General features: G+C 44.5%; 1 protein-coding gene across 5 annotated transcripts in view; it reads left to right on the forward strand.

Annotated features, from left to right (window-relative positions):
• RSF1 (remodeling and spacing factor 1) overlaps nt 1-20,400 on the forward strand; it is a 128,229-nt gene that overhangs the window by 98,535 nt on the left and 9,294 nt on the right. For 3 of the 5 annotated variants that reach the window (XM_008172220.4, XM_008172221.4, XM_065596034.1), the window contains exons 15-16: nt 4,300-4,491; nt 15,639-20,025. In XM_008172220.4, coding sequence (XP_008170442.2) covers nt 4,300-4,491; nt 15,639-16,219 — 773 coding nt within the window. In that variant the 3' untranslated portion in view covers nt 16,220-20,025. Of the gene's footprint in view, nt 1-4,299; nt 4,492-15,638; nt 20,026-20,400 lie in introns of those variants that run through there. The other 2 variants (XM_008172223.4, XM_065596045.1) reach the window with 1 other exon arrangement.

The raw sequence follows: 20,400 nt of genomic DNA on the forward strand, positions 1-20,400 counted from the left end.
TCAAAATCCATCCTCTGTCTGAAATACAATTGACTGTATGAAAATGATTCCTACTCAGAGGAATAAGCAATGGAAGCAGATGAACTAAGGGGAGAAGATATTTTTTTCTTACGTGTATTTGTCCTTACTAATCAAGAAGAAATAAATCAGAAAATAAGTAAATTTTGTCTCTTAATAATATATTCTCATAGCATTCCATGAGGAGTTAGCACTTTTTAGGAAGAGCTTTCTTGGGAGCATCACTTACTTTGTAGGACTGGGCCCAAAACTACCTAATGCCATTGGGAGTTGAAGGCACCCAGCACCTTGCAGGATTAGTTCATTGAATTTCCACTCTTGTATCCATCTTTCTGAAGTCAGCTGAGCTGCAGACTGAAATGGGTTATCATGGAAGGGCTGGTCTCCAGTGTGAGGTTTTTATGTATGGGCAAATTATAAGAAAGGTGTATGAGCTTAAAATAATGGTTCTGTAAGCTGTCTTCCTTTTCTGCATGCCACTAAGAGACCAACAATGAGTGTAAGAAAGAAATGGCTAGAGTCTGAACACACACACAGATTCACAGTGGAAATGGTGGCAGTCTGTGATTAATGAAAATATGCGAGCAACTGATGCAGAAGCTAAAGGATCTGAAGTTATTACTAAGCTGCACCTTAATGCAGCTAAACACTTGGGAGCAGTTCGTATTCAGTTCCTAGTGGACATGTGTCCATCACAAAAAAATACTCCCGAATATATGCACTAATGCTCTTGTTGACAGCTGGCAGAGAGGCCAAAGGCTCAGTGTGCCTGGAGCTGAACTCCCTTCTTATCTCTGTGTAACCCCTTTGGGGTTTAGAGAGTATGGCCCTTTAAATCTTTTTCCTAAGGGGGAAGGGGAGAGTAAGAAAAAAGAAGGGAAACTCCAGGGGGCAGTGCTGGAGCCCCAAGGAGAGGCAGCCTGCAGGCCCTGGAAAAGTGAAGCAGCAGAGAACCTGCCTGAAGCCTGGGAAGGACAGGGCCGTTCGGGGACACCCCAGGACAGGAGCCAGGAGGACTTGCCTGATAAGGACAGGCCGGAGCTGCAGGTGTTGGAGCCCCTCCTAATGCCAAAATTAATTCTTCTCTTGTCCGCTTCTCATCCACCATCAGAGCTTGCAATTTCTGCGCTAAAGAATCCACCTCAAGTGACACTAGGGTGACCAGATGTCCCAATTTTATAGGGACAGTCCCGATTTTTGGGTCTTTTTCTTATATCGGCTCTTATTACCCCCTACCCCCTGTCCCGATTTTTCACACTTGCTATCTGGTCACCCTAAGTGACACAGGCACACTAGGAGGGGACTGCTCTTCCCCCAGAATTGTCCAGGGAATACCTTCTACTTGCACCTCTTTGGGCACTTTATCAAGTTCTGTTTCCTTGGAGTGAGTACATAGTGCTACCATGCCCTTCACTTTGCAGTTGTAAATAGGGGTGCGCACCTTTACACTCCCCAGTATTTCAGCTGCATCTAAGCTCTCCTCAATTTCATTTGGTTCCATCTCTTCTGGGAACCCCCCCCCACCACCACCACCAGCACAGCTTTGGTTACTGGGATTCGTGCCCCTCGGCACAGGTCTTCTAATAATCCTCTCTCCATTATTTATTTATTTATTTTTTTTAAACTGAGATGAAAGTCACTCAGGAGTTTCTTTGCTCTGTGAAGAGGAGCCCAGGGTGCACAACGTAGGGGTGTGTGTGTGTGTGTGTGTGTATACTGCAAAGTCCCCGTACGGGCCACCAAGTGTAACTTTAGCGCCCTCGTGGCCAAGATGGGGTCTGCTCTGCAGGCAGCTCTGGCCAAGAGAAGGCGTGTGCAGGAATGCAGCAGGAGAAATCCCTTCCACCCCAGGGGTAGCTGTTCCAAACCCCCAGAGTGAACACACACACCCACAGGAAAAGTACAGTGAATATAACAAGGGAAATATTTATTTACAGAGGGATGAGAGGAGAAAAACAACAAGGGGAAATATAGGGGGAGCAGTAAGACAGGGCTGCATCCAATCCAAGGCCCCACAGGCCCAGTGGTAGCACTGTTTTGAAGGGCAGACACTGAGCAATGTGTCTGCACACAGAGTTCAGGAGTCCTGAGCAAAGTTCCAGTCCAGTGGTGAGTCTTGGGTGCTCCTGGTAGTCTTCAGCGCCAGTGAACCTTCCCCCAACAAACCCCTCCGGTGCCCTCTTCTGCTGCTCTCTGCAAAGCCACACAGAGCGACCACCTCCCTCCTTATTCCCCATGCAAAGTCACAAGCCCCAGTACTCACAGCCCCATGCCATGCAGCTCTGGGCAGCAGTGATACTGGGTCCAGCTCCAGCCTGTACTTCTCGGGCAAGTCCTCCCTGGCCCAGTGCTGCTCCTGGCTCCCGTCCTGGGGTGTCCCCGATCGGCCCTGTCCTTCCCAGGCTTCAGGCAGGTTCTCTGCTGCTTCACTTTTCTAGGGCCTGCAGGCTGCCTCTCCCTCCCACTGGAGCTCCAGCGCTGCCCCCTGGAGTTTCCCTTCTTTTTTCTTACTCTCCCCCTCCCCCTTAGGAAAAAGATTTAAAGGGCCGTGATCTCTAAACCCCAAAGGGGTTACATCTGGAAGTGATCCCTCCACGGCAGCTTGATGTTGGAGAAGCTTGCACTGCTGATGCCCAGTATTCATCTGTTTTGTGGACAAATAAAGAACCTCAGTCTTCGAGGTTTTCAGTCCTGTTTCTTTCCATAAGGCAGTGTGTATCTCTCTCTCTCCACACACACACACCCCCAACTCTCCCTCCCCGCAAAGGGTGGTGGCCTTAAGTATATGTTCCTTTCCATTACCCCCACAAGCTCTCTTTCCGGAGAGCCTGCCTCGCCTTACGTTGGGTCTAAAGAAATAACAAACATGGAGGGTTGCTTTATTTTTTTTTTTCTTCTCCAGATTTCTGAGGTTTCTCATTGAGCTCTCTTGTTGACTTGCTCTCACCTTTTCCTTAATGTTTTAGTCTGTTTTAGTCTAAGTCATTTCAGTTAATAACACGATAGGGCAGCTCGTGATGCGAATGAAAAGGCAGCATTAACACTGTGGAGTAATGTTTTTGACATGGTTTAAAGAAAAAGTAGCTAAACATGATCCAGCTACCACAGTTATTTTCAGCTGTTGGAAAAAGTGGCTGACAAGCTAGACCAGTGGTCCCCAACCTTTTCCGTGGGGCGGGCGCCAGACGACTACCCGCCGAGGACCGTGGTCGCCAGACAAGCAGCCACCGAAATGCCGCCGTGAAGCAGCAACGTCAAGAGGCGTCGCCGCTGAAATTCGTGAAGCAGCGTCATCAAGGGGCGTCGCCGCCAAAATTCGGCGGCATTTCCCCAGTAGCACTTCTTGACATTGCCGCTACTTGGCAGCATTTCGGCGGCTGCTTTTCTGGCGGGCGCACAGGGATACCCCGGCGGGCGCCATGGCGGGGACCCCTGAGCTAGACCCTAACAAGGTACTAATTCTGCAGAAGACGGGTGAACCGAGAACTAGGAATGACGGTGGGTCGGTTGTTATAAACGCTCTCATCTGGTACTCTGACCAAACGTGTAGCTGCAGCTTTGAAACCTATAGGACTGATCTCCTTGTTGCTGACTTGAGAACAATTAATCTGTACTTTCCTACCATCAGTAGTATAGTCAAGAGTAAACTCAGGTACACAGAGTTTAGCCACTTCTCATTTGGGGAATTGAGTTTACCCACTTCATTTTTGACCACTGCCTACAGTTCACTGTTGTTCTGTCAATATCTTTCATGCACGTTGTCTAAAAATGCTTGAATATAATAAAATTAGAGTTAAATAAAAACCAAGGGGGACAGGTATTTTCCAGTGGAGATTGAAATGAGAGTGTATCATAAATTCAGATTCAAGCAGATTGTTCCAGTTGGCAGGAACTGTAGAGGAGAAGTATGTTTCACATAAGTAGAGGTATAGAAGGATAAAAAGGATTGTATAGAAGGATAAAAGGAAACCAGAGGAGTGGTGGGAGAGGTTTGTGAGAGTAACTGGACAAATCCATAGTGGAATTTGAAAACAGATCGCAATTTCAAGCTGGAAATAAATGGGAAATCAGTGGAGTAGTATGAGACTGGACCTGGACAAGATAACAACCTTCCCGTTAGAGGCGTAATGATTGAGGGTTTCCTGTGACTGAAGAGTGGTTGATTTTGTTTGCTCAAGGTTGCACTTTGTTCAAACAAACATACCTTTTGAAAATGTGCCAGTGGGTCTGTGCATTTTCATTTTAACAGAATAAAGCATATGGCTGTTTTCTTCTTTGCAGAAAGTGGTGATTACACAGATTACAGTGATGATGATTACCTGGAAACTAGGCGGAGAAGATCAAGGCGGAATCAGAAGAGACAAGTTAACTATAAGGAGGATTCAGAAAGCGATGGCTCACAGAAAAGTGTTCGATACGGAAAGGAGCTAAGACGACTTCATAAACGCAGGCTTCCCAGTTCAGACAGTGAAGGTAAAACAAGCACTCCACCATTTGCAGGAGCTGATGTGTGAGTGATTAGTGCAAAGGGAGAAATACGGGGCATAAAGTAAACACAAGATTTGCATTTAGTGTGAGATACACAGAGAATTCTTTCCTGAGATCCTTGATATTTCCTAAAATCTAAATGTATCCTTGTGATGCAACCTATCAATTTCTATAACAAGGCATTACTACTGCTATTTGTCAAATTCCCTCCTTTCCCTTATCTTGACTTCCTGGTGTGAAATTACTTCACCTGGCAGGGAAATGTTGGGATTTCAAAGGAGGAAATGCAGTTATTGTGGAGGACAGGATTATTTGTTATGCTTCAGTTGTGGTCATTAAAGATCCCACAGCACTTTTGTAAGAGTAAGGGTGTTAACTCTGGTGTCCTGGTTGTATCCAAATTGGGTCATTTTGTTCTGTCCCCCTAAATATGCACTTGTCTTTATTAAATTTTATCTGGTTGATTTCAGAGTAATTCTCTAATTTGTCAAGGTTGTTTCAAATTTTAATCCTGTCCTCCAAAGTGCTTGCAACCCCTCCTAGCTTGATGTCTTTCGCAAATTTAATAAACATGCTCTCAATTTAATTATTGCAGACATTAATGAAAATATTGAATAATACCAGACCCAGGACTGACCCGTGGGACCCCATTAGGTACATCCTCCCAGTTTGACAGTAAACCATTGATAACTACACATAGAGTCTTTCACCCACTTTTATAATGATTTCATCTAGACCACATTTCTTTCATTTGCTTATGAGAATGTCATGTGGGACTGTGGGACAAAAGCCTTTCTAAAATCAAGATTATACCATGTTTTCTGCTTCCCTGTATCCATTAGGCCAGTAACCCTACCAATGAAGGAAATTAGGTTTGTTTGGCAAGATTGGTTCTTTGAGTGCATGCTCATGTTGATTCCAGTTAAGTGTATGCGCACCACGTGCACAGTAGCCAGGTTTTTCCCCTAGTGGTACCCATCGGGTCAGCTCAGGCACCCCCTGGAGTCGTGCCTCCATGGTGCCATATATAGGGCCCCGCCGCCAGTTCAGTTCCTTCTTACCACCTGTGACGGTTAGCCGGAATGCTCATTTGCTCTTGCTTTGGCAAGCCTTCTCCCTAGTAGTCCTCAGACTGTCTTTCTGGGAATAGTTAAACCAGTTAGCTAGTAGCTGTAGTTAATCAGTCATTATATAGCTAGATTCCAGTAGGGAGCGACCCCCACACTTCCTGCTTGAAGTGCCTGGGGGAATCGCATCAGAAGGACCATTGCAAGATCTGTAGAGGATTTCACTCAAGGACTCAAAAAGAAAGAGACCAAAGGTTGAAGATCCTTCTGATGGAGGCTGCCCTCCATCCCCACTCAGAGGAGACTTCGGCCGAACTGATACCTAGCACCTCAACATTGGTGCGCAGTGCTCTGGCGTCAATACGGGAAACTTTGGTACCGAAAAAGGACTTGGATAAAAACACTCAGCACCAACGGAGCTCACTGCACAGGGGATCCACGCATGGCAGTGTGTTGCACCATTCCCAATCCCCGGGGCTCCTCAAGAAAAAGAAGCTGTACAGGGGTTGCTCACCTACACCGAGGCCGGGACAGAAGGACCCGCATTGGGCCATGTAAGCGCGGCACTACCTAGCCCAGCGCCGTTGACTCCTGCCCCAACAAAGGGTCAATTGAGTCCGGCTCCCCAGGACTCCCCTTCCCGGGAGAGTTGCGGAGAGGCTTTGCAGCGGCCCTCCATGCCAGAGACCTTCAAGGCGGCAAGAGAGCTCATCACCTTCATGGCACTGCCTTCCCTGCCCAGGCAAGACAGGGCACCAAGCTCAAGGGCAGTGGCACCCGCAAGACTCTGTGTGGTCCCAAGGCAAGCCAGCAATGGTACCTCATCAGTCACCATCACCCGGTGCCTGGTACCTTCTGGCAGGAGACCAGTAGGGGAACTGCAATGGTCACCAATCTCCCAGCACTGCTCCACGGCACCGGTGGGCACTGTTCTCCCATGGTCCTCCCAAAGTGAGTCCTTCCAATCAGATTGAGAGGTGGAATCCTTTGTGTCCAGGTGGAGCCAGCACAGATCGGAGTGCAGACACTCGAGGTTGGACAGGGAGAGACAGCAATTTCCCCCGATGCCATGGCCTGTGCAATGGCAGTCTCCAACCCAATGGCCATTTTGGATCCCCTGGGCGTTTCATCAAAGCAAGGGATCCTATTCCAGGAGGTCAGTGTTGGTGGCTTCAGAAACCCATGCACCTCCCCCATCTCCCTTGGTGCAGGACCAGCCGCCCCACACCGTACTGGTCACCGCACAGTCCAGGAGCAAGAGCCGGTCCCAGGTAAAATCTCATCTTTGTCATCACCAGACGAGGCAGTGGCTGGTACCTCCACGGCTCCTGCACTCGAGGACAGTAGGGTCCACCATCAGCTCCTGAAAAGTGACCCAGAACCTGGGGCTCTAGATTGAGGAGGTCTCTGAGTCATTGGACCCCATGGTCCATCTTGACCCCCTGAGGACCCTCCCAAGTTGCCCTGCTGCTCATTAAAATCATACAAGATACCACCAAAATGCTGCAGCAAACCCCCGCCTCCCTGCCTCTGGTGGCGAAAAGGACAGAGAGGAAGTATTTTTTTCCCTCTAAAGGGTTTGAACACTTTTATTCACACTTCCCACCGGACTCCTCAGTGGTGACAGTGGCAAAAGAATGAGAACGGCAAGGGCACCAAGGTCCCATCACCTAAAACCCGAGATGTGAAGAAGCTGGACCTCTTTGGGAGGAAAGTCTATTCTACCGGGGGGCTCCAGCTTCAGATGTCAAACCACCAGGTGATCCTTAGCAGATATAGCTTCAATTCCTGCAGGGCTATGTCAGAATTCACTGAGCTTCTGCCAGAAGAATTGAGGGCAGAGTTTTCCACCTTGGTGGAGGAGGGCAAACTTGTGGCACGGGCTTCGCTACAGGCAGCCCTGGATGTTGCCAATTCAGACACTTGGACCATAGCTTCAGTGGTGGCCATCAGGAGGAGCTCCTGGTTGCAGGCATCAGAGCTCCTGTATGAGGTCCAACAGACCATCCAGGACCTCCTGTTTGAGGGCTCGACTAGGGTGACCAGATAGCAAGTGTGAAAAATCAGGACTGGCTGGGGGGTAATATTTAAAAAAAAAAAAAAAAGCCCCAAATATCAGGACTGTCCTTATAAAATCGGGACATCTGGTCACCCTAGGCTCGACCCTCTTCGCCGAGAAAACGGACTCACAGCTTCATAGCCTTAAGGACTCAGAGCCACTCTCAAGTCCCTGGGCCTCCATACTCCATCTACACAGTGGAGTCATTTTAAGCCCCATCCCCTGCCTTGATTCTACCAACAGGCAGGACTATTCTAGGAGGCGTAATAGAAACAACAGGAGGAAGCCGCCTCCTCCTTCATCAGCACTGGGCAGGTGAAACAGTCCTCCGGTTAAAAACAAGCCTTTTGAAGGTGCGCCCGAGGGCGATGCACCAGTTCAAACACCGGATCCAACTATCCCATCCTTTGTGTGCCAACTGTCTCACTTCTACCATGCTTGGGCCCGGATCACGTCAAATTGCTGGTGCTCCTGGGGGAATTCTGCGCCCTGCAGAGGGGCGCAGAATTCGTACCTTCTGCAGATTTCTTTGCTCCCCCATTTTTCTGCAGGGGAGCAAAGAAATCTGTGGGGAGAACACATGCCCTTTCCGCAGCAGCCCAGACGCGTTTGCTGGGAGCAACCAGCAGCAGAGAGCAGATCACCACAGCGGGGAGGGGAGGGGAAGGAGGGAGGTTGGGCAAGGAGGTGGGGCTGGGTGCCTGCCTGCATGGGAACACTCACTCTGTCCCTCTCGTTGCTGTTGCTGCATCCCAGGCTTGCAGGCATAGGGCTGTGTAAAGCAGGCTCTGTCCCTGAGGCAGAGCAGAAATGTAACAACTAAACAGGCAGGCTGCTAATGTTCCCATTGCTAGTTAATTGTTCCCATTCTTAGTCAATTAAGTCTCCTTTACTTTGCCAGATGGGGTAAAGGAGCCTTGTTGTAAATGACAGTAACAGAATCCTCAGCTAATAAGGTCTGTCTCCTTTCTCACTTTTTTTCCTGTGCCAGAGGGGCACAATGGGGTTAGATTACAGCTCAGGATCTATTTTACTTATCCATTTAAAAAAATGCATGACAATGATTAGCAAACTGGATGGTTTTCTTGTGTGAAAGTCTGAGCGATTTAAAGCATCATTCTACTTTACAGAACACCAAACAACAAAATAAAAGTAATGTAATTTACATGAAAATCCAGGATTATAACTGGAATGCAGAGTCTTGGTTACCAAGTATTTGTAATTTAATTTTCATGTCTTTAGGACATGCTGCATAGTTAGTGTGATTTTTTTTTTCTGTATGGTAGTTTAAATAAATTACCAAAATAATTGAAACTGGTGTGATTATATTGCATTATTTTGACAAATAAAATTTGCAGAATTTTGGATTTTTTGGCGCAGAATTCTCCCAGGAGTAGCACGGTAGAACTGGGATATTCTCTCCAGTTCAGCTCCCGGTCCTTACCTTCGGCCTGTCAGTGGCACCTTGGGTGTTCACCAAATGCATGGCAGTCATGGCCACTTTCTTGCGGAAGTGCCAGGTGCAGGCGTTTCCATACTTCGACAACTGGCTGATCAAGGGCTGCTCCAAAACACAAGTGGAAGCACACGTAAGCCTGATAAGAGCAACGTTCGGTGACCTTGGCCTTCTACTGAATGTGCAGAATTCAACCCTGTCCCCTGTTCAGAGGATAGAATTCATAGGGGCAGTGTTGGACTCAAGACAGGCGAGAGCATTTCTACTAGAGTCATGGTTTCACACCCTTTGCAACATCATACAAGATCTCAGGCAATTCCTTACCACTACGGCAAGGAATTGCCTGAAGCTCCTCAGCCACATGGCTGCCTGTACTTATGTAGTGCAGCATGCCAGAGTGAGGCTCCAACCCTTTCAGGCATGGCTAGCCTAGGTGTATCGACCAAACGGGGACAGTCTAGACAAGTTCCCGACCAGTTCTCGAATCTCGCCTATGGTGGTTCAACCCGTAAGCTGTGTGCGCAGGAATTCCCTTCTCCAGACCTCAACCATCTCTTTCCTTGGTCACAGACACGTCAGCGATGGGGTGTGGAGTGCATCTGGGGGAACTCAGGACTCAAGGCTTCTGGTCCCAAGTGTAGCTCTTACTTCACATCAGCGTCAGGGAGCTGATGGCAGTCTGTCTGGCATGCCAGACCTTCCAAGCTCACTTGGAGGGGAGATGTGTATCAGTCATGAAAGACAATACAACAGCGATGTTTTATATTAACAGATGGGGGGGAGCATGCTCATGTCCTTTGTGCCAGGAACCGTCCCTCAAACTATGGGACTTCTGCATAGCCCACTCAATACACTAGGAGGCACCTTATCTTCCCGGAGTTCAAAACGAGTTGGCAGACCATCTCAGCAGGTCCTTTCACAACCACGAGTCATCCATCCACCCGGACATCGTGAACACCATCTTCCGACAGTGGGGAATTCCCTAGATAGACCTGACACAAGACACAACAAGAAGTGTGTGCAGTTCTGCTCCTTCCTGAATCACAACCTAAGCTCAATCGTGGACACGTTCCTTCTTCCCTGGAAGGACCACCTCCTTTACGCGTTTCCACCCATTTCACTCGTTCACAAGGTGCTAATCCAGGTTTGGAGGGATGAAGCCTCGGTAATATTGATAGCTCCAGCCTGGCCCCATCAGCACTGGTATTTGTCTCTTCTAAAGCTCTCAGTGGAAACTCCGATCACTCTACTGCTGCTCCCGGACCTGATAACTGAGGACCACGGCCGTCTTCAGCACCCCAACCTCGAATCTCTCCACCTCACGGCTTGGAAGCCCTATGGCTAAACCCAATGGAGCTTGCTTGCTCTGATCCAGTTAGGAAAGTTCTCCTTGGCAGTAAGAAACCATCTACTAGGGCCACCTACCTAGCCAAATGGAAGAGAGTCACAATTTGGTCATCGCAGAAACACACGTCTTGTACGCACTCGACAATACCTTTTTATCTTGGACTACCTTCTGCACCTGAAACAGCAAGGGCTTTCTATATCATGAACAAAAGTCCACTTGGCTGCCATTTCCGCCTTTCACCCAGGTGTGGCGGCTGGTCAGTCTTTGCCAACCCAATAGTTGGATTCAGAGTAGCAGCCGTGTTAGTCTGTATCCGCAAAAAGAACAGGAGTGCTTGTGGCACCTTAGAGACTAACAAAGTTATTTGAGCATAAGCTTTCGTGGGCTACATCCCACTTCTTCGGATGCATAGAATGGAACATCACACATACAGAGAGCATGAACAGGTGGGAGTTGTCTTACCAACTCTGAGAGGCCAATTAAGTAAGAGAAGAAAAACTTTTGAAGTGATGATCAAGATAGCCCAGTACAGACAGGTTGATAAGAAGTGTGAGAGTATTTACATGGGGAGATAGATTCAATGTTTGTAATGGCTCAGCCATTCCCAGTTTTTATTCAAACCTAAATTGATTGTGTCTAATTTGCATATCAATTTGAGTTCAGCAGTTTCTTGTTGGAGTCTGTTTTTGAAGCTTTTCTATTGTAAAATAGCCACCCACAGGTCTGTCATTGAATGACCAGACAGGTTAAAGTGTTCTCCCACTGGTTTTTGAGTATTATGATTCCTGATGTCAGATTTGTCCATTAATTCTTTTGCGTAGAGACTGTCCGGTTTGGCCAATGTACATGGCAGAGGGACATTGCTGGCACATGATGGCATATATCACATTGGTAGATGTGCAGGTGAATGAGCCCCTGATGGTATGGCTGATGTGATTAGGTCCTATGATGATGTCACTTGAATAGATATGCGGATAGAGTTGGCATCGGGCTTTGTTGCAAGGATAGGTTCCTGGGTCAGTGTTTTTGTTCAGTGAAGTGTGGTTGCAGGTGAGTATTTGCTTCAGGTTGGGGGGTTGTCTGTAAGCGAGGACAGGTCTGTCTCCCAAGATCTGTGAGAGTGAGGGAATCATCTTTCAGGATAGGTTGTAGATCTTTGATGCGCTAGACAGGTTTTAGTTGGGGGCTGAAGGTGACAGCTAGTGGTATTCTGTTATTTTCTTTGTTGGGCCTGTCTTGTAGGAGGTGACTTCTGGGTACTCGTCTGGCTCTGTCAATCTGTTTTTTCACTTCAGCAGGTGGGTATTGTAGTTTTAAGAATGCTTGATAGAGATCTTGTAGGTGCTTGTCTCTGTCTGAGGGATTAGAGCAAATGCAGTTGTATTTTACAGCTTGGCTGTAGACAATGGACCTTGTGGTGTGTCCTGGATGGAAGCTAGAGGCATGTAGGTAAGTATAGCGGTCGGTAAGTTTCCGGTATAGGGTGGTATTTATGTGACTATCGCTTATTAGCACAGTAGTGTCCAGGAAATGGACCGCTTGTGTGGATTGATCTAGGCTGAGGTTAATGGTGGGATGGAAATTATTGAAATCATGGTAGAATTCCTCAAGGGCTTCTTTTCCATGGGTCCAGATGATGAAGATGTCGTCAATGTAGTGCAAGTAGAGTAGGGGCATTAGGGGACGAGAGCTAAGGAAACGTTGTTCTAAGTCAGCCATAAAAATTTTGGCATACTGTGGGGCCATGCGAATACCCATAGCAGTGCCGCTGATTTGAAGGTATATATTGTCCCCAAATGTGAAATAGTTGTGGGTGAGGACAAAGTCACAAAGTTCAGCCACCAGATTAGCTGTGACATTATCGGGGATACTGTTCCTGATAGCTTGTAGTCCATCTTTGTGTGGAATATTGGTGTAGAGGGCTTCTACGTCCATAATGGCCAGGATGGTGTTTTCTGGAAGATCACCGATGGATTGTAGTTTCCTCAGGAAATCAGTGGTGTCTCGAAGATAGCTGGGAGTGCTGGTAGCGTAGGGCCTGAGGAGAGAGTCCAGATAGCCAGATAATCCTGATGTTAGGGTGCCAATGCCTGAGATGATGGGGCGTCCAGGATTTCCAGGTTTATGGATCTTGGGTAGCAAATAGAATACCCCTGGTCAGGGTTCTAGGCATGTGTCTGTACAGATTTGTTTCTGTGCTCTGTCAGGGAGTTTTTTTAGCAGATGGTGTCGTTTCTTTAGATACTTGACAGGCTATACCTTCAAGTATGACAACCAATCCCGGCTTGGGACCTTAACCTTGTTCTTTCCAGACTAATGGGGCCCCCCTTTGAACCACTCACAATATAATATGCTCTTTACTCTTGCGTATCATTGAAGGTAGTGTTTCTGTTGGCAATAACATCTACCAGGAGGGTATCCAAGCTTAAGGCCCTGATCTGACCTCTGACATCTGACCTCCTTACACAGTCTTCTATAAGGACAAGGTTCAGCTTTTGCTGCAACCAGCCTTCCTCCCGAAGGTCATCTCCCAGTTTCATGTTAATCAGAACATTTTTCTTCCAGTCTTTTACCCTAAGCCACACTCAAACAGCCAGGAACAGAAACTGCTGGGCGTTCGCTTTCTATATCGAACAAAGCCATTTTGGAAATCTACCTAACTATTCGTCGCAGTAGCAGACAGAATGAAGGGGCTCCCAGTCTCTTCTCAAATAATTTTGTCATGGATTACATCATGTATCCTGACATGCTACAGTCTGGCAAAAATACCTGCCCCCGCACTGACAGTGCACTCCACGAGGGGTAAACAGGTGGCAAAATTTGCAGATACAAAACTACTCAAGATAGTTAAGTCCCAGGAAGACTGCGAAGAGCTACAAAAAGATCTCACAAAACTGGGTGACTGGGCTACAAAATGGCAGATGAAATTCAATGTTGATAAAGGCAAATTAATGCACATGGGAAAACATAATTTTAACTATACACACACAAATAATGGGGTCTAAATTAGCTGTTACCACCCAAGAAAGAGATCTTGGAGTAATTATTGATAGTTGACAGTTCTCTGAAAACATCCACTCAGTGTGCAGCGGCCATCAAAAAAGCTAACAATGTTGGCAGTCATTAAGAAAGGGATAGATAATAAGACAGAAAATATTATATTGCCTCTATATAAAACCATGGTACACCAACGTCTTGAATACTGTATGCAGATGTGGACTCTCCATCTCAAAAAAGATATATTGGAATTGGAAAAGGTTCAGAAAGGGGCAATAAAAATGGTTAGGGGTATGGAACGGCTTCCATACGAGGAGAGATTAAGACTTGGACTTTTGAGCTTGGAAAAGAGACAACTAAGGGGGATATGATAGAGGTCTATAAAATCATGACTGGTGTGGAGAAAGTAAAAACGAAGTGTTATTTACGCCTTCTCATAACACAAGATCTAGGGGTCACTAAATGAAATTAATAGGCAGTAGGCTTAAAACAAAAGGAAGTATTTTTTTTCACACAGTGCACAGGCAACCTGTGGAACAACTTGCCAGAGGATTTTGTGAAGGCCAAGACTATTAACAGGGTTAAAAAAAGAACTAGATAAATTCATGGAGGATAGGCCCATCAATGGCTATTAGCCAGGATGGGCGGGGATGGTGTGAATGGGAAGTTCGGAATGGACGACACGGAATGGATCACTTGATTACTTGTTCTGTTCATTCCCTGTGGGGCACCTGGCATTGGCCACTGTTGGAAGACAGGATTCTGGGCTAGATGGACCTTTGGTCTGACCCAGTATAGCTGTTCTTATGTTTCAAAGAGCAGGCAGTGTTTGTCAAATTGGGAATCCATAATTAGAAGATATTTTGGCAAATGTTGGCCGAAATTTGTAAAGTGCTGTAGGATCCTTCAGGATGAAAGGCGATTAACTGTATTATACAAGCTTATTGTCTTTTGCAAACTGAGCCTTAATATGTAATTTGCATTCTCTTCCCCTAAATTGGATGTAGAGAGAACCTCTCTGCCAAGAATCTCCTATATAATATAATAGCCTCACTGGGAACTTCAGTCCTTTGACTCCTAGACTTTTGGCTTACCAATGGTTAAATAATAGTATTTGTTCTATGAGATAATTTGCATAGTATTAAATTTGTTACTGGCTTTTTGTGCAGTAAAAACAGCACAGCGGTACCATTGGTATTTTCCCCAGGCATATCAAAGTACAGTGTGTAACAGTGTCACTGGAAATATAATTACCTGGAAGATTTATTGTGGAACTGTGTGAAAGATTGCTCAGAAACACCAGACACAACTTGCCTGTTGTAAACTTTCTGTGCAACAAACGTACTTTCAGATGACCATGTACACACATTCTGGATAGCTCAAAATGGCCCAATGAGTCAAACTGCTTGGTGTTTGATTTCCTTTCCCAGACTATCAGGAGCTACAAGTGCTGAGGGGCTATAGAATACTCTCCCTATACATGGAAAAGACATTGCATTACAGGCGCCCTCCGGGTTACGCAAACCCAACTTAAGCAAATACACACTTATGGAAAAAGTTCCGTAAGCTAGAAATAGTGTTGTGGGGTTGGGCTCCCCCCCTCCCCCCCAATGGTCGGGTATACGTTTCCGACTTACGCAAAATTCGAGTCACGCAAGGCGTTATGGAACGGAACGCTTGCGTAAGTCGGGGAGTGTCTGTATACAATAACACACCCTCCAGCTGAAATTTAAGGCAATGTTGATGAGATTTGAAAGGAGTCCTATACAATTCTCTTTGGGAAGGCTGATGGCCATAATATGGGCTCTCGGTGTCTGGAAGAGTGTAAAGTGGGTGTTAAGGGATTAGGAATAAACTTTCTCCACAACACCCCTGAATGCATATTGTTACATAATTATCCATTATGTGGGATTACACCTTCCCCTCAAGCAGTCAGTGTCAGAAACAAGATACCAAGCAAGATGGACCACTAGCCTGATCTAGTATGGCAATTTCTATTTATTTTATTTTATGTGTGAGTACTCTAACAAAGTTTCAGAACGCCTGGCTGGAATTGGCGTGAGAGGGGAGGGGCGACGGGGTGCGAGACAGAAAGGATTGACATTTCAGAAGAGAGGGATAAAAGGGAAAATATAAAGAGCAATTGTAAATGTTTTGCCTGCCGTCAGATTTTGCTAACGGCTTTAAGTCTGTTCCTCATTCCAGAGAGCTACATGTCCAAGAACTCTGAAGATGATGAACCAGCAAAGGAATCAAAGCAGTCTATTCGAAAACGTAGCCGAAGTACAGACGAATACTCAGAAGAAGAAGAAGAGGATGGGGATGAACCAGAGGAGGGGAGACCTGTCCGCAAACGGCTGAATCGAATTGAAACAGATGATGAAGATAACTGCGACAATGCGAACAAAGATGCAGAAAAGCCTGCACCTGCAAATAAGCCGTCAGCACCTCATGCTCCTCATGACAGCACCAAGAAGCCCTGCTACCGGATAGAAAGTGATGATGAAGATGACTTTGATAATGTAGGGAAAGTAGAAAGCCCGTTGGACTACAGCCTAGTGGACTTGCCTTCCACCAATGGACAGAGCCCAGGTAAAACTATTGAAACCTTGATTGGCAAACCAAGTGAGAAGACTCAAGCCCCCAAGGACAGCACAGCCAATGCCAACCTGGCACCCAATGGGACGGGGGGTGGGCAGGAGGTAGTAGGGCCAGAGGAAGAGGAGGATGAACTTTTGAGAGTGACTGACCTTGTTGATTACGTCTGTAACAGTGAACAGTTATAAGACTTTCTTCCATTTTTGTGCTAATTTATTCCACGGTAGCTCATACCAGCGGGCCAGTTATTAAAAGCTGTTTTATTTTTCCTAGAAGACTGTCCACTACAGTATCACTTTTTAGAAGCAAGAATTTCACCAGTTCTGCAGTCTTTCTGTGAAGTGACCAGTTTTGAACTTTGAAGATAAATTGCTGTAAATTCCCTCTTAATTTTTTTCTCTCCTTCCAAGTCCATGGTCCTGGGTAATTTCATTCACAAAAACCTTATAACAACAAGAGATTTGTATATTTTTGACTTTATATTTCCTGAAAGCATACAAATTTGTTGAAATGTGTGGCCTATGAAAGCATTCCAAATCAGTCAGGGCCCAAAACGTAACTGGGGCAGGGGGCAGTGGGAGGCGGGAATGGGGGCGTGTGTGCAGAAGCACTTGTGCTTTAGCTTTTTCATATGAGATATATATTATATTTAAATGTTCACAACTTAGATGACAATTTAACAGACCGTTTAAAAATTAATGTCTCTACTGTTGCATTTTGTGAGTTGTAGGTTAACATACATAGCTCATTTTAGTAATCACCTTCATGAAAGCAGCTTGATTTAAGATTGGAGATAACCACAGTAAATAAAGAGGCCAAGAAAGTACAATAAACAAGAACTCTAGTATCCATTTTGACTTGCAGAATTTCCTGATAAACATCCTTTAAAGTGTTTGTACAGTAAAGTGTACTGTAATGAAGTTTTGACGGTCGAAACATGCTAGCAATGAATTTATAAAACAGTTTTTCCATGCATATTTCATCAGATGGCCTTTAATGTACAGTATCTGGTGGGAGGGAATCTGTGTGAAGTTAGTTTGTAAATGGGATGATACCATGTGAGTGCTGTAAACTTTTTCAGATGCCAGAACCACTGTATAAAGTAACTGGCCGTTTGAGTTTTAAACCATCTATCAGAGTATTTTGAAAGGAATACGTTTGTACATACTGCATTGATCACAGGATTACAGCGCATCTGATGATGGAGGGATTTTCAAATAAACCTTGACTGGTCCATTCATGCCCCTAATATCTACTTCAAATTGAAGTAAACAAATGGAGCAGTTTTCCTTTTGGAGGTTTTCTGTTTTGGATTTGTGTGTTTGTTTTGATTTACTTATCTGCCTGGATGTACTAGCAGGTTTTGAATGTAGTGTTGGCCTTTGGCCATTAGAATTTTCTTAAAATACATTTTAATAGTTGTCATGTGACCAACTGATTTCAAGAAGGCAGTATTTCTGGGAGAAAATGCTTGACTCCAAGACAATATCTCATCACTTTGAGTGGCATGTACGTTAGCTCAAGTATACAGATTTTTTTTTAACAGTTTATTTGGCACATAATAGACAGTGAAGCTGAAGTTTGTTTTGGATAGCACTCAGTTTTCTCTTGGCTCTTAATTAAGATGCAGGCTGTAAAGTTTATACATGTTGTAGCCCACAGCTAAAACATAGCTGCCAAATGTTGAAATCTGATAAGGTCACATCTATTAAACCTTTTGCGCTGAGATTTGGATTCCCCCTCCCCCTCCCGGTGTTATGTCCATTGCCGGCAATGGATGCACTAAATTTGCTGCTGGCACCAAGGAGTGATTTCTCCTTCCTACTGCCACCCCCACCTCCTCAATGTCGTATTGACTAGTCAGTCAGTAGTTAAGCACTTCTATTTCATTGTAATAAAGCTGGCATTAGGCCTTTACTAAATACCTCTCTAGAAAACCTAGATCCAAAAATACCTACCTTCTAGCCTTGAAAATCCTTGTTTTTGTTTTTCCCCTCTGTCCATGTTAGTTCTGTAGAACCGACTGCATTAATGTTATTTCATTGGGATTCTAGCAGTTCATACATCCTCATGTATAAAACTAAAACCATCAAAGATGCAAAAGGTTAGGACCCACTCATCGTTTGCTATGGTAAGCAAGGTTTGTGACTTAAGAAAATGAGAATTCACTTTTTCTTTCCAAATAAGTTTATTCCATCTGAATTTTTAAACAAATAATTATTTCCACCATGTCAATTGATAGTTAACAGGTTTCATTAACAGATGTTTAAACAGGGTAGTGCGAAAAGCCACAGAAGGTTAGAAAGTGTTCTTAAAAGCATCTGTAGCATTTTAAGCTACTATTCAGTATATTCTGCTGCCTTTTTTTTTTTTTTTTTGCTTAGGTGATGCAACAATGTAGTGCTGCTACATTTCTAATACACTTGTGTTTAAAATGATCAGTGACGTGGCTCCCATTTTTCAATGTTAGTAACTGTGCATTTTTAGTATTTGCAGTGCAAACTGTCTGATTCACATATGCAATACTCTGCGCAGCCAAGACTTCTGTTGTGTTTAGGCGGTGCCATAACCCTTTTGTTCTCTGACTTAGCCTTTTAGTATCTGATCAGTGCTGTAGCAGACATTCTTGCTGTAGCATTAACTCTGAATTATAGACATCTCGTGGGCAACTAATTTCAATGTAAGAAAAATACAAAAGAGTTGGAAGTATTGGATACACCAACCAGAGAAAAAAAATCAAATATTGTGTTTGAATTGTGGGAATGATGTAAAAGCAGACAATATCATAAAGTTCAGTCGGAACACTGGAACAGAGGATCCAGTCGTTTTTCAGGTACTGTCAGTTCCATAAATATATACATGATTTTGATGCTGCTATGCAGCTTTACTTCCTGTATGTCAGTTTTGTAGATTGACCTTCTATTTGATTAAGAAAAAGTTCTCCCTGATGTTAATGTGATCCCAAAGAGTCCAAGCCTAAAACCCTTACACAGGCAAAGCTCCCTTTTATATCAATGGGAATCCTATCTGAGTAAAGACTGCAACATTTGGCTCAAAGAGAAGGCTTACATTTTCAGCCCTCTCCCAATCCCCAGTTTTGAAGATTTTCTGCTTGATGGAAAATGTATAGTATCTTATTTGGGAAATGGCACTTCCTGATAAGAGCACAAGTGACCCCTAGTCAGATGGTCAGAATATTTTCGTTAGTTCACACTATGGAAATGTCTTCCAGTTGATTTGGTGTCATTCGCAGATTGTGTTCTACTGTAATCTTGGTAAGGAATGAAGTGCAATGTTTTTGGATTATGTTAATGTCCACAGTGAATACTAATCTTCAGCTGTTGCTTAAGTTAATAAGCAAAAGACCAAATCATTTTAGAAACACAATGGAGACTTGCCTTGGGTTATTTAATGGAATAGTTCCAACTGGAAAAGAATAAGCAGATATCAATCCTATATGTAAGGATTTGATTGCACAAACAGCTATCCATCAGGTTGTGACTAAAAGTTGCTATGTTGCAGATTTTTAAATTGAACATGATTTAGTGCAGAACTGACTGGGGAAAAAAGTTAATGAAGTGCAGTTTAGGTTTTAAGCCGCATTGGAGAGGGGAAGAAGCTACAAACTGAGAGAATTAAAGGAGGGATGGAACTTTCTAATCCATTTCACAAAGAGAAGAGTGATATTTGCTGGCTTGAAAACCACTTGTATGAGCATTGGTGTCAAAAATGTACAGTAAATTCACTTCACGCTAGATGGATGTGATGAATTACATTAACAAAGCCCGTAATATAGTAAGAACTTCACCATGGCTATTCTTGTCATCTTTGATTCTTCTAAATGAGTGTATTCCTGGTTTTAAAAAACAAATGTAGACACAGTGTATGTCTTTTTGTTTAATTATGAGTACAGGAAGATCAATATTAAACAATGAACTCTTTGAGTATTTGATAGTTGCTTCAGAGTTATGCACATTAAATTACGTGAACACATTAACACATCTTTTCTTTATCTTATGGCTTTTGCGTTTTAATTGCACTTGAGAAGAACAGTGATGCTTTTTTCTATATTTTATGTTTATAAGGTATGTCACCGTCTTTAAGACTATCCTTTTGGATTAAGGTGCCTCAGTTGCACTTCTGCTAATGGAGGTTGGACTGTATTCCGTTTGCTTCTGTTTTGTCTTCCCTGTATCTGAACTCCTCCTGAGAGACTGACTTATTCAGAGGACCTAAAGGCAACATGTATGTTCATAAAAGAAAAAACCTTGGCATGGCAATCCATTTGTTCTAATTTATTTTAGTAACTTTATTATTTGAACTATGTGACTATCCAAATGCCGTAGTAGTTCAATAATTCTAATAGAAC

The sequence above is a fragment of the Chrysemys picta genome, chromosome 1 (genome assembly GCF_011386835.1).
Source record: "Chrysemys picta bellii isolate R12L10 chromosome 1, ASM1138683v2, whole genome shotgun sequence".
Lineage (NCBI taxonomy): Eukaryota > Metazoa > Chordata > Testudines > Emydidae > Chrysemys > Chrysemys picta.